Raw genomic sequence first — 13838 nt, forward strand, 5'->3', positions numbered from 1 at the left:
CTTACTGACAAAGAGCATGTGAAAATATTATGGAAGCTTCCATTAAACTCTTGCTTGGGGAATCACAGACTGCTCTAATCTGAATATCTACAATGGTGGCGTTTTCTTGACATGCTGTCAATATCCATGTGAATGGAAGAGACGTAGTAACTGCATCTTCATTGGTGGACTTGGTTTTGGGGTGGGGATCATCAGGCAGAGCTGAATTATGATAAGAGCTTTCAATGGTGTTTGACTGTCTGAATGAAGAGAAATTTGTAGATGATCAGAGGATTCTGTGTGCTTCAAATGCACACATCATGGGCAAATTCACACCAACTTTTCTGTCTGTCTCTCAAAGCAGCCGTGTATCAGGTAGAGCCGGTGAATTGCATTCTGGGTAGCTCTTCCCCTCAACCCAACCCTGATAGAGTCTAATCTCACTCCATTCCAGTTTGCCCAGAAAGACCACACTCCTCTCCTCCAGTTATGACTGCGTACGTCAGAGGTCAAGGCACAACTCTGGGCCTTCCCTGGGCTTCAGCACTTCGCTCTGGAGTGAGGTCTCCATCACACCAGGGGACTGAACCCACAACCCATACTTTAACTGGACCAGTTCTCTCTCTCTCTCTCTGCCTTCATTCCAGAGGACATGTTGGAGTCATGTGTAGATATGAATGTCAAGGGTGAAAAGGTTTTTGCTCTCTCTGTCTCTGTACTTCTCCTCTGCTCCACATTCCAGAGGGTGCAGGACGTGTTGGAGTCATGACTAGATATGAATATGAATTACCATAGCACCGAGGTACATGCCAGACAAGGCGTCCATTTTCTGTGAATATCATGCTGAAGAGGAGGTGTGTGAGTCAGTGTGAGTGTGAGAAGGGCTGGACGCAAACAGTGTAAGAGGATCTGTGTCCGTAGTGATCATGCCTTATCAGGACTTTTAAACTGGTCTTATGGTTCAGGGCAGTGGTGGCCAGCTCCTCAGAGACCACAAACTGTCTCAAACCATCAAATTCACTGCCTGATTAAACTAATTAACACAGCACCATAGCTAAGAAGTGTAACTAATTAGTGAAATCAGGCAGAATATCAATATATGATCAGATCAGCTCTATGGTGGTCATGGTGACCATCCCTATGAACCTCGACCCCACCCCTCATCACCTGTTCTCCTTCAGTAAAGACGCGTCGACCAAAACTCCAAACGATACTTGGTGTGGGATCTCCTGTAGCCTCGCAGGTCAGAGTGATCTGCTCCTCCAGCTCTGACGCCGTCTGGTTCTCCAAGAATGTGATCTTAGGCTGGACTGGATAGCACACACACACACACATAGTTACAAAAACTGCAAACACTTCATCAGATTTCACAGGCAGGGCACACTGACAGTCCTTGAGAAAAAGGAAACCTCATACTACACCCAGGTCTGCCTGAACACAGTCCTGCAAAACACCTCCCCCGCCTGCATCCCCACTCTCCATCTACATCCTCCATACATGTTCTCTCTTCACACGTCCCTCTCAATATTTCATCGTCTTCCTTTTTTCTTACATAATGCTGGAATGGTGTTCAGTATGTGATTTTAAATACTGAGTATTTCCATCCTTAGACTTTTCACATCCATTTAATCTCATGTGATGTTACCTCCACCACTTGCAGTCGCCATCTTGTTACCAGTAGACCGACCTCTGGTGGCGCCTGCTGTACACTACAATACCTCACCTCAATACAGCATCTCCATATCAGGATATAGAAAACGAGAAGAGTCTGCATTTTTTACAGTATTGAAACTCATACCTTCGGTATTTCTAAATACCCCTTTATACTATAATACCTTGATACAGCCCAACCCTAATGGACAGGCTAAAATAAATGTGCTAAGAAGAGACCTAAGCACAGTCCACAGTTCACTTTAGAGCAGGGTCTAAGACAAGGGCCAAGTGAATGATCACAGGTTAGTTATAGACACAGTAACTGTCTACTCAAATGACAATCACAGGTTAGTTATAGACACAGTAACTGTCTACTCTAATGACAATCACAGGTTAGTTATAGACACAGTAACTGTCTACTCTAATGACAATCACAGGTTAGTTATAGACACAGTAACTGTCCTCTGTAATGTTGATAACTTGCACCTCAATGAACCCAGAAAAGACAAAAAAAAGAGCAAACCACACAAACACACAACCAATTAGTTAGTTTAGTTTCTTATGCAACACACAACCCATGAATTCAGGTTGTTTCTTACCAAACACATTGAGGCTCACTTCCTCAGATTTTTCACCAGCTTTATTCTTAGCGATGCACCTGTAATCTCCTTCATCTAGTTTCTTCACATCCTTGATGACCAGTTCTGAGCCATCCTCGTTAAGCTGGTACTTCTCATTAGACTGTAACACAACACCATTTCTGTGGGAGAGAGAGATTATTCACACTCTCAGCCCATGTCTGCCATGCCAAGAGTACCTTTCACACTGTGTGTATGTATGGCTATACATACTGTGTGTGTATGTGTGTGTACTTCGTGCTAGATTCTTTCAGGGTTCGCTTTACCTTAGGTTCTCTGTCAGTTTAGAACTGTGTGCGCTAGCTTATTTCACTCGGGAGTTTGTTTTGAATTTCTGTCGCGTCAGCTGTTGAGTTGCTGATTTGCATTTGTTTGTTACTCTCGGCCACAGCCAATTTACGCGTTGTTCTGAGGGGGCGGGGCTGTAGTCAGCCCTTAAGCCGCGAACGCTGTAGTCACGAGACCCTTTAGTAATAGTGCTACCGCCAAGCGGCAGCTGTAGCGGCAGCTGTAGCAGTTTCGTCTCCCTTGTCTCGTCGGACGAAGACTCGGTCGGACTAAGACTCGGTCGGACTAAGACTCGGTCGGACTAAGACTCGGTCGGACTAAGACTCGGTCGGACTAAGACAAGGGAGTCTACCTGCGGGAGTCCACCGAGGAAGGACAACGAGGAAGCTGAGACAACTGCTGCCTGTCTGCCGGACCCTCAGTGATTTGATTTAATTCTCATTTGCTTATCTGTACAATCGTGCTTCTACCCGCTCTAAATACCTTTGTCCTCCTTCTGTTCTCTCACACTAATCATGTGTCATCTCACTATTCCTGTCCGAGTTTCCTCTCGTACTCTTTGCAGGTGGCGGCCGCTGCATCCTCGAAGACGCAACCTGGCTAACCTCATCCACCCGCCGCGCTCTGCTGTTACAACTGTTGCCATTTCAGGTGGCCTATGGAACTGCCAGTCGGCGGTACTGAAGGCCGACTTCATCTCTGCCCAAGCCTCAATGCTGTCCCTGCACTTTCTGGCCCTCACTGAGACGTGGATCAGGCCGGAGAACACGGCCACTCCCGCTGCTCTCTCCACTGCTTTTTCCTTCTCCCACACCCCAAGATCCTCAGGGAGGGGTGGGGGAACTGGCTTCCTGATCTCCTCCTCGTGGAGCTTCCGAGAAACATCTCTCCCTTCCATCTCTCCCTCTTCCTTTGAATTTCATGCTGTTTCTGTTTCTTCCCCTTATAAACTACACATGACTGTTCTCTACCGCCCTCCAGGTCCTCTGCAGGCATTCCTGGACGAATTGGACACCCTCCTCAGCTCCTTTCCTGAGGACGGCACCCCCATCCTACTGCTTGGAGACTTCAACATTCCGCTGAATTCTACTCAGTCTGATGGCCTACTCTCCCTCCTTCAGTCCTTTGACTTTACCCTCACGGAGTCCCCTGCAACACACAAGGGTGGCAATCAACTGGACCTTGTCTTCACAAGAGGCTGCCAAGTTCCTGATCCCACCGTCACACTGCTTCACGCCTCAGACCACTTCTTCATGTCTTTCTCTCTCTTGATCTCACCCTCCCTGAAATCCTCTGCTCCCAAGCTGCTAGTCTCTGCTAGGCGCAACCTTCACACCCTCTCCTCTGGCGCCTTCTCTTCCACGGTCTGCTCCTCTCTCCCATCTGTGGAAGCCTTCTCTCTTCTCCCCGTGGAGGAGAAATCCTCTACAGTCCTCTCCGCACTGGCCTCCTCCCTGGGCACCCTCTGCCCCCCCATCACCAAGCCGGCTCGCCTCTTTGCTCCTAGTCCCTGGCTGACTGATAGCATTCGTGCTGACAGAGCCAAACTTCGCGCGGCTGAACGGAGATGGCGGAAATCGAGATCCCTCAACGATCTATCCCACTACCACTCTCTTCTTTCTTCTTTCCCCTTTACCCTGTCCTCTGCTAAATCTGCCTTCTTCCACTCCAGGATCAACACCGCCTCTTCCAACACCCGCAAACTCTTCTCCACCTTCTCCTCCCTCCTCTCTCCTCCTCCTCCTCCTCCTCCCTCATCCCTATCTGCCGATGACTTTGTCTCCTTCTTCGAAAAGAAGATCAAAGGCATCTGCGTCTTTTCTCCCCCATCCCTGCCCACCCCGCATCCTGCACCCTCCGCCTCCCCCACTATCTTTTCCTCCTTCTCCCCCCTATCTGACTCTGAAGCTCTCCTACTTATCAAATCCCATCGTCCTACTACCTGTCCTTTGGACCCCATCCCCTCCCCTCTCTTTCAGGCCATCTCGGATGACATTCTGCCCTTCATCTCGTCCTTGATCAACAGCTCTCTGTCTACCGGCACAGTTCCTTCTGCTCTGAAGAGGGCACGGGTCAAGCCACTGCTTAAGAAGCCCACTCTAGACCCTGCTGATATCAGTAGCTACCGTCCAGTCTCTCTCCTACCGTTTCTCTCCAAAACCCTGGAACGTGCAGCATATAACCAACTCTCTCCATATCTTCTCCAGAACAATCTCATGGATCAGAACCAATCTGGATTCAAAGCCAGCCACTCCACCGAGATGGCCCTCCTTGCTGTCTCGGAGGAGCTCCACTTGGCCAGAGCAAAGTCTCTCAGCTCTATCCTCATACTCCTAGACCTCTCCGCAGCATTTGACACGGTCAACCACCAGATACTCCTCTCATCCCTTGCTGGGCTGGGCATCGTGGGTTCTGCACTCGCATGGTTCAAGTCCTATCTGTCGGACCGTTCCTACCAGGTCTCTTGGAGGGAATCGGTCTCCTCCCCCTGCCCTTTCCACACGGGAGTCCCACAAGGTTCGGTACTCCAAGGTCCACTCCTCTTCTCTCTCTACACCAGATCACTCGGTCAAGTTATCTCCGCCCATGGTCTCTCTTACCACTGCTACGCTGATGATACACAACTGTTCTTCTCCTTCCCCCCCTCTGACTCTCAGGTTCAGCCTCGCATCGCAGCCTGCTTAGCTGACATTGCCTCCTGGATGTCTGCTAACCACCTCAAACTCAACCTGGAGAAAACTGAGCTTCTGTTGTTTCCTGCTAAGAACTCCCCTAAGATCGACACTGCAATCACCATCGAGGGATCTGTGGTGTTCCCCACCACAGCAGCCAGAAACCTAGGCGTAACCCTCGACAACCAGCTAACCTACTCCGGTCACATTGCAGCAGTCACTCGATCCTGCAGATTCTCCCTATACAATATCAGGAGAATCCACCCATTCCTCACACAACAGGCGACCCAGCTCCTGGTCCAAGCGCTTGTCATCTCTCGCCTGGACTACTGCAACGTCCTACTGGCTGGCTTACCGTCCTGCGCCATCAGACCGCTCCAGCTCGTGGAGAACGCTGCTGCACGCCTGGTCTTCAACCTCCCTAAGCACTCTCATGTCACTCCACTGCTTACTGCGCTCCACTGGCTTTCGGTAGCTGCCCGCATCCAATTCAAGACACTGGTGCTGGCCTACCAGGCAACAAGAGGCTCCGCCCCATCATACCTTCAGTCCCTAATAACTCCATATACCACGACTAGAACCCTCCGCTCTACGACCTCTGGTCAGCTGAGGGTCCCCTCACTTCGGGAACCCGGCAGCTGCTCCTCCCGAGCACGCCTCTTCTCCGCCATTGCCCCTCGGTGGTGGAACGACCTCCCTCATACAGTTAGGACTGCGGAATCCCTCACCATCTTTCGCAAGAAACTGAAGACCCACCTCTTCAGAACCCACCTATCCCCCTAAGCCTAACCCCCCTTCCAAAAAAAAAAAAAAAAAAACCCTTGTCTTGTATCTATGTTTGTCTAAGAATTCCAGGGCGCAATACGAAGGAGTAAATTGATGCTCAGTCTTTTTAGCGATGTATGCTTATGAGGTATTAGGAATCCGACTGATGCACTGATTGTAAGTCGTTTTGGCTAAAAGCGTCTGCTAAATGCTAAATTGTAAATTGTAAATTGTATGTGTCTATACCCACTGTGTGTGTAGGTGTCTATACACAAATGTGTATGCATTGCCTGCACATGAAACTGACTTTTTAAATATCTTATCCTAAACATCTTATTAATCTCTACACAGAGAATCATGAGACAGTACTTCCTTCTTTAATACTCCCTGACATTCTCACTGACACTCTTTACTCTCACACTAGTATAGCACTTTACTCTTCTTCCTCCTCCAACACAGTAAACTAGTCTTACTTCTTCCTCTAATGCAGTCTTTCAGCCATAAAAACAGGAAGATTACTAGATTTATTGGGTTTGGATATGACTTTTGGATCAGCAGTCACCCTTTCTGTCATTGCTAAGATGCCTGTGTTTTGTTGGGGGGTGGTGGTGTGTGAATAGCATCCGGGGGAGTTCTTCATCTTCTCCCTGGGGACGCGCTGATCTGATCTCTTTCATTCATCCCTCTCTCTCTTCCCTTGTTCTCTCACTTTGCTCAAGAAGTCACTAAGACCTCATGGCTGAGGCCTGCCATCTGCCACTGGGAACAACAGCTGTGAGAGTGTGTGTGTGTTTGAGAGTGAGTGAGTGAGTGTGTGTGTGTGTGTGTGTAATAGTATCAGAGGTGCCTCCAAATTCAGGGGATACAATAACGCTGACACTTGCAGACTGGAGAAAGTTTACCTCTGCCTTATCACTGTTACGATTACTGTCTCTTCTCTGTTTCTCTCTAGCATATAAGAATGAGGTGAATGCATGCAATCTTGTGGAAAGAGAGTGGCACACACCGTGTCCATGTCACAATGGGTTCTGGGTAGCCGTCGGCGTCGCATGCCAGCGTGACAGAGTTGCCCGTATCAGCAGTGGCATTCAGCTCTGACTGTCTGGTTCTGATACTGGGGAGCACTGGGAGCCACAAGAGAGAAAACTCCGTTAATGATAGCACAATAAATATGGTTTGTTCCCACACACAAAATACATGTTTGCATACATCATCAACAAGTGAATACAAGATGTTCCTTTCTACCACAGTTCTACATCCCATTTTTGTTTGAAGAGTTTTGTTTGAAGCATTCTTGACTATTTCTTGATAAGGTATACTCACCAGTGACTCAGGACTAGCAAAGACTTCACTAGATACACCAATAATGACTAGTCCCTCAGGTTTCAATTTACGTAGTTTATGCAAGAAAGAGAGAGTAGAGGAGGGGGAGAGAGAGAGAGAGAGAGAGAGAGAGAGAGAGAGAGAGAGAGAGAGAGTAAGAGATAGGGAGAGATGAGAAGAGTAAGGGAGGTGGAGAGAGAGAGAGGAGAAGAGTAGGGGAGGGAGAGAGAGAGAGAGAGAGAGGAGGAGACAGTAAGGATAAGGAGAGTGGGGAGAAATGGGCAGGGATAGTGAAAACGTGAAGTGAAGAGTCCTCACCGTTGACAACGACATTGATGATCCGAAGGTCGACTTCTCCCCTGGCCATAATGCGACCTTCACAGGTGTATGGGCCCTCGTCTGTCTTCTTTATGCCACGGATCTGCAGGTGGTTGTTACTCAAGACCTTGAAGCGAACTGTAGGAGAGGATGTGAAGGGGAGAGATTAGAAGAGCAGAATGAAGTCAGGGGAAGTCTCTATTCAATTTTGGAGTGGGATAAAGGAGCCTGATTACAACTAAATATATTTTTACACAACGAGCTGCTCTTTGTGCCAGTACATTTTAAAAGCACTCACAGCTCAACTACTAATGACACCTGGCAAAAACCTGGAGTGGACTTTTCACTGTGGACTGAAATAACCGAGAGGGGGCCTTCTTAGGTTGTGAATTACAAAATGAAAGGCTTTAAGAGATGTTTAAACAAGTATAACCCAGTAAAAGAAGAATAAAAGCTAGGAAGGGGTTATCTGTAGAAATGTGGAAAATGTGTTATTTATATATGCAGTTTGGATTACAATCTCTACTACAATTAGTGGTTTTTCCAGTTTTCCTGGCAGCCTGCCAGAGAACACCACAGGCCAGAATGCTGTGGTGAGCGCAGCCTTCCAAAAGGATGGGAAGGAGGAGTCCCAAAAAAGGTTAGCGCAGTCCCAGTTAGCAGAAAAAATACAGGGCACCAAGTCTGTGCTCTCTGTAGATTAAACAATTACTGCTAATCAGATTCCAGTGGACCACATCCGTCTGTTCTAATCTAAGATATGGTATCTCTATCTCACATCATCTCTACTATCAGTCAGATTATACATTCCTGGGCTGAACTGGATGAAAAAGTAAAGTATGTGGAGAGTGATAGAGAAGGAGAAAGTGTGTGACAGAGAGTGAGCGAGTGAGAGAGATAGATAGAGAGATAGATAGATAGACAGACAGATAGTTAGGTAGAGATAGAGATAGAGAGTTTTCTATGATTAGGTCTTACCATCTTTCTCCATCTGAATTGCCACGTTCTTATACTTCCAGTAGATATTGGGTGGAGGTGAGCTGATGACATCACAGATGATGTCAGCATCATCACCTTCATTGAACTCCTGAGGAGTTGGGGCATTCTTGAAGGTTATCTTTTCTGCACAAAATATTTATAACACACTTTATTAGACCAAAAGAAAAAAATCATGTCACACAGTCATCATACATGGTAAAGACAAACCAAATTACAAATGAGATGATATATAATGTATAGAAGTACACTGATAAAAATGTATTCTGAAACTGATTTTTTTGAAATCTGAAAGATTTCTCCAAGTTGACTTCCCAACATGCTGTGTTGCTATGTGTGTGTGTTAGAGAGCACCACGCTGTGTTGGTGTGTGTGTGTGTGTGTGTGTTAGGGAGCACCATGCTGTGCTGGTGTGTGTGTTAGGTGTATGTGTGTGTGCGTTAGTGTGTTAGGGAGTGCCATGCTTTGGCCGTTTATTGGGAGCTCAGTGAACTTCAGACACATGTCATTAGAGACAGCATGTGTGTTACAGGGCTATGCCTCTGATGTCAGTACATTAGTTGTGCAATCTTTTTTCAAATGGCACAAATTCATTGCAATGCTGAATATAAAATGATGAATGTTCTTGCCATCCTAAAAATGTGGCCAAAACATGTAGTAGAAAATATGTCTTAGTCAGATGCATTCCTTCCATGGGCTAAAGCTCTAGTTCCAGTGCTGACAGCAGTAAGCCTGGCCAGGGTGTGTGTTATAATGCAGCTGGACCAGGGCAATGAGGTGTGTAATCTGAGACCCCATTGTGCCATTTACTGAACACCCTGAGTCTGAGTGGCAGATGAGCACTTACGGAAGATCTTCACAGTGACTGTGCCCTCAGCCTGCTTATCTCCGCTCTTGGCCACACATTTGTAGATGCCAGCGTTGTCCACATTGGCGTTGTAGATGGTGAGGGTGGAGGAGGACTCGTCAATGGCACTGACGCTTATATCCTGCCTGTTTGGTAGAATCTTCTCACCGCTTGGGGCATACCACTCAATCTCCTTGGCATCACCAACAACTGCAGCCCAACAAAATGGATTGAGAGGAACATCAAAGAACCATTAATTCACAATCTATAAGACAGGACTTCACTCTGGACTAAAACACTCCTCTAACCGTATGAGAGTGTCTGAATACTTTATTACATTTTTTGCTACCAGTCATCAAATACATTTTTCCAAAGTCCTTGTTTCAGAGACTCAATAAATATTTGGTAAATTTTGTAAAGAGGAATTTTCATGAATGTTTGAAATATCATTGCCAACAAAGAAAAAAAAAAAGAATGAGATAAAACATCTTGAAAGACCTCTGTGATGTCATCCCTTTGATATCTGTCAGAAGGGCAAAGCAAAGTCATCTTACTTTGAATATACTTTCAGGTATTTTGTCCATTTATACAATTCTCTGCCAAACAGGATAAAGTTTATTGTGCAAAAGTAAGTTATCATCCACAAACACAGTCAGCTACAATCCCAGCTGGCATTTCAAAGTTTATTCAAGGTTGAGTCAACGTCATGGACCAAGGTTGAATCACCGCTGAATTTTGTTTTGATTTTGAAAATCAAATCAACATTGATATCGTGACTTTGTTTCAACGTCTTACTTTTCAACATGGGTGAAGGTGTTGCATCAACATTGAATTAAGTGTTGATATTGAAAAATAGAATCAACATCAATATTGCGACATTGTTCCAATGTCTTTCTATAAGGCATTAACTGTACTGGAGGTGACTTTTGCTTTCGTTCTGAATTAAATTTACTTGTATATTTCATTACACTGTGGTATGGTACTGCACAATTATAATCACATACTCTGAGAAACAATATAAGACAATATAGAATTCAAGGGACGGAATTTTATTTAGCAGTTAACTGTTCCGTTTAATAACAGGACAACCAGCCTGATACCTCTGGCTACACTTCACCAAAATGGTGACGTCCCAAATTACTATCTGTAACATAAAAACTTAAAACATAGAGACAGATATCCCAAAAACACCAGTAAACATCCCCCAACACACATCTACTTCAAACACGTTGTCTAACAACAAACAAACAGTGAAACTTGCCCAACAGAGCAAAAGGGGCGGGGCCAACGACCACTCTCCGACACTACAGTATTATAACCTGGTTTGCAATTAGATCAACATGACAATACTATCTGAATCAGGAATTTACTGTGCATGTTATATGTTTTCAATGCAATTGTTATATTTAGTGCAACTTGCTGTGCATAACTTGCAATACTACTATCCCTCTACTATAAACACAAAAATAAACAAATCTAAATAAGTCAATGGTAAAGCTTGAATGTGATCAAATGAGACTCCCTGGAAAAAGATATTATGGCACTTTTCTGATTAAATATGAGGGAAAGCAGCTGTTACAAATTTCTTTTGCTTGTTGTTGAAGACATATCGATTCAACGTACAGATCTTTCAACGTTGAAATTTTGACGTTGACTTAGAAAATATTGTGTTAACATTTTTACAACCATTAGCATTAAACATTGTTTAAAAGTTTTTTCAACATTGAAACAACAACTGACATTATTGCAACCACATTTCAACGTTGAAGGTCGGTCACGTGCCAGCTGGGATGCTAAAGCCATTCAAGGCCCATACGAGGGCCTTTCTTTAGCATGGACACCCTTTTTTTAAGCTTCAAATAAACATAGAGCCCAAAATATGAATTAGTGGTTTGATGCATTGTTCCAGAGTAAGTGAGCTTTTTAAGTCAAAGCAGGAAGACTGTGCAGATAAGGGGAGGAGTATAGGCTGGTGCTCACCTACCTTGACACTGAAAGAATTTGGATTCTCCAACACTGATCTCTCCTTGGGCAGGGACGATCTCCACCTGCAGAGACACTGGGGAGAAGAGGAGAACAGATGAGTCAAAGGCAGAGCTCCAGGCTTTTGGCCTAGTTTTGTTTGTTAAAGCAAAAAGTGCGTAGAAACTGTGGTGCTAACAGATGCCCCACAGCTGCGAAGTAGGTCGACTCATTCTCTATCTAAGCAGTTTTCTTGATATTTTAGGATGCATTTTTCTGAGATGTTCGGTTAATGGGTACTCCATGGTCTACAGTGGAGGAGAAAACACAGTTCAGTTGCTCCAGTAAAAGGCAAACATATGTCAGGGTTAATTCTAGGCATCAAATCTTCTAAATTGCAACTTCCTGATGAGATTTTTAATCTAGCGTGGGCAACCGAGCTTGGAGGGATGTGTTGCGTGTAGTGTGTGTTTTTGGAGCCACAGAAAATGACACGTTGACTGTTTGGAGTGCTGGTGTTTTTCCTGCCCTGCCTAATGCAGCAGGCTTATTCTCTCTCTCTCCTCATTTTTACCCATGAAGGGGCTAGAGCGTTCAGGTTATGATGGAGCAAAGCAGGAAACTAGCTGTAACCATGGAAACACGCAAGCACTGTCAGGAGCTCTCAGTGAAATCTCTCAGTGTCGGATAGGCAGATTCTCTGACTAAATATGACAATTATTGCTTGGCAAAACACCAAGAATTACAGCCTCCACTCGACAAACGCATACTTCCCATTTGGAATTTCCTGCACGTCCTGGGACTCAATGATATTTCATAATGATACCTTAAGCCTCAATTTTCTCAGGTTTAATGAAAGACACCTGACAGAACTCTGATGGAAGTGTGTATTTCTCTTCACACTCCACTCTGCATCTAAGATGAGATAAGATAAGATAGAACTTTCTTGTGCCAGAGATTTCTCAAAAAATTACAACAACATAGGAATAAAAAACAATAGAGTAATAAATAACATCAGTGCCTCATAGAATAATAATAAAAATGAGATAATTTAGTAAAAATAAGTACACTAACGTTGCTGAGAGAATAATATTGCACATGATATTTATATTATTGCTCTCAGTGTCCACTGCTTCAGCAGTCCTCCCTACAGAAGGGGAAGGAGTTATACAGATTGATGTCCACTGGTAGAAAAGACCTCCTGTGGTGTTCTGTTCCGTGCACCTCGGTTGTCTCAGTCTACAGCTGAAGGTACTCTAAGACATGTAATGCCTTTCATCAAAGTATGTCATATTTCTCTGAAAAAAAGACAGTTTGATCTTTCTCTAGCAAGCGAGGAACAAGAATAATCTGTGGTCTGTCAGCTAGTTTTAATTCTGCCTCACATCTCTGACTGAATTAAAAAACTAACTGAATCTAATCTTCAAGGCTTAAAAATATCAACATATTTTATTGCAGAATATCTTTCATTTCTATTTTTATATAAAAGCATTAATGAATTTTACTTCTGAGTAAGAGTCTAAAAGACTACATTCCCCTTGTTCCATAAAAATGACAACTAGTCAAGGAAAGTGTTCTCCTAAACCTAATAAGCTGATTTATGTCAGTGAAATTAGTATCTTCTGATGCTACCATCTAATCTGCTGAGAGAAATGTCTGTCCTATAGCCACACACTCAGTCCTGCCCATCAGTGTGTCCAGGTACAGGTGACTACTGTCCAGGTACAGGTGACTACTGTCCAGGTACAGGTGACTACTGGTGGCAGTGAAACCAAATAGGAAACAAAACCTAAAAACAAATTGTCTCTGTTGAAGGAACAAGCTTAACAATAGTCCTCATTTGAAGATGTCTCTGCTATTATTTCTGAAAGTCTCTAAGGAATCTCTTTACAATGGGATAAAAGGATCTTAGAGAAAGAATTTTCAACGGAAGTCCACGACATTTCAAAGTTGGACTACAACAGTGTGACAAAGCAGTGAACCTCAGTGGGCCTCTGCTGGAAATCTGTTTTTATGACAGGAATTTTACCACTGGCACTAGATCCACGAGACGCTAAATAAACTTTATACCATATCACACAAATGAAGACAAAGGGCCCTAGGAGTACCAGCACACAGATACTGAGCAATGGTCTCAAAGCTATTGCTTTTTAAAGCCCCATATTAGAGTGTGGGTAATTTTATAAGTGCTCTCCCAGATTATGAGATCTGAGTTGGTCATGAATGGATCTGGGTCTGCATTCATGCTGTATCTAAACGTGATCCACTTCCAGTTTTCCTCTCATATATGACACAGTGTGAACAGCAAAAACTAGACAGAGCCCAAATTTCTCAGTTCTGATTCCGACATTTGTATGTCATGCAAAAACTTATCTGAGAACAGTAAAAACCGGCTCA

The 13838-nt window shown here is 44.6% G+C and overlaps 1 protein-coding gene across 1 annotated transcript in view; it reads right to left on the reverse strand.

Annotated features, from left to right (window-relative positions):
* The window catches only part of ncam1a (neural cell adhesion molecule 1a), a 112324-nt gene that overhangs the window by 45639 nt on the left and 52847 nt on the right, over positions 1–13838 (reverse strand). The window contains exons 2-8 of the mRNA XM_030783001.1: positions 11464–11538; positions 9480–9689; positions 8615–8758; positions 7637–7774; positions 7002–7119; positions 2232–2392; positions 1147–1289 (exon numbers count right to left, since the gene is read on the reverse strand). Of these exons, the coding sequence (XP_030638861.1) occupies positions 1147–1289; positions 2232–2392; positions 7002–7119; positions 7637–7774; positions 8615–8758; positions 9480–9689; positions 11464–11538 (989 nt within the window). The remainder of the gene's footprint in view (positions 1–1146; positions 1290–2231; positions 2393–7001; positions 7120–7636; positions 7775–8614; positions 8759–9479; positions 9690–11463; positions 11539–13838) is intronic.

This window comes from Chanos chanos, chromosome 8 (genome assembly GCF_902362185.1).
Source record: "Chanos chanos chromosome 8, fChaCha1.1, whole genome shotgun sequence".
NCBI classification, from domain to species: Eukaryota; Metazoa; Chordata; class Actinopteri; order Gonorynchiformes; family Chanidae; genus Chanos; species Chanos chanos.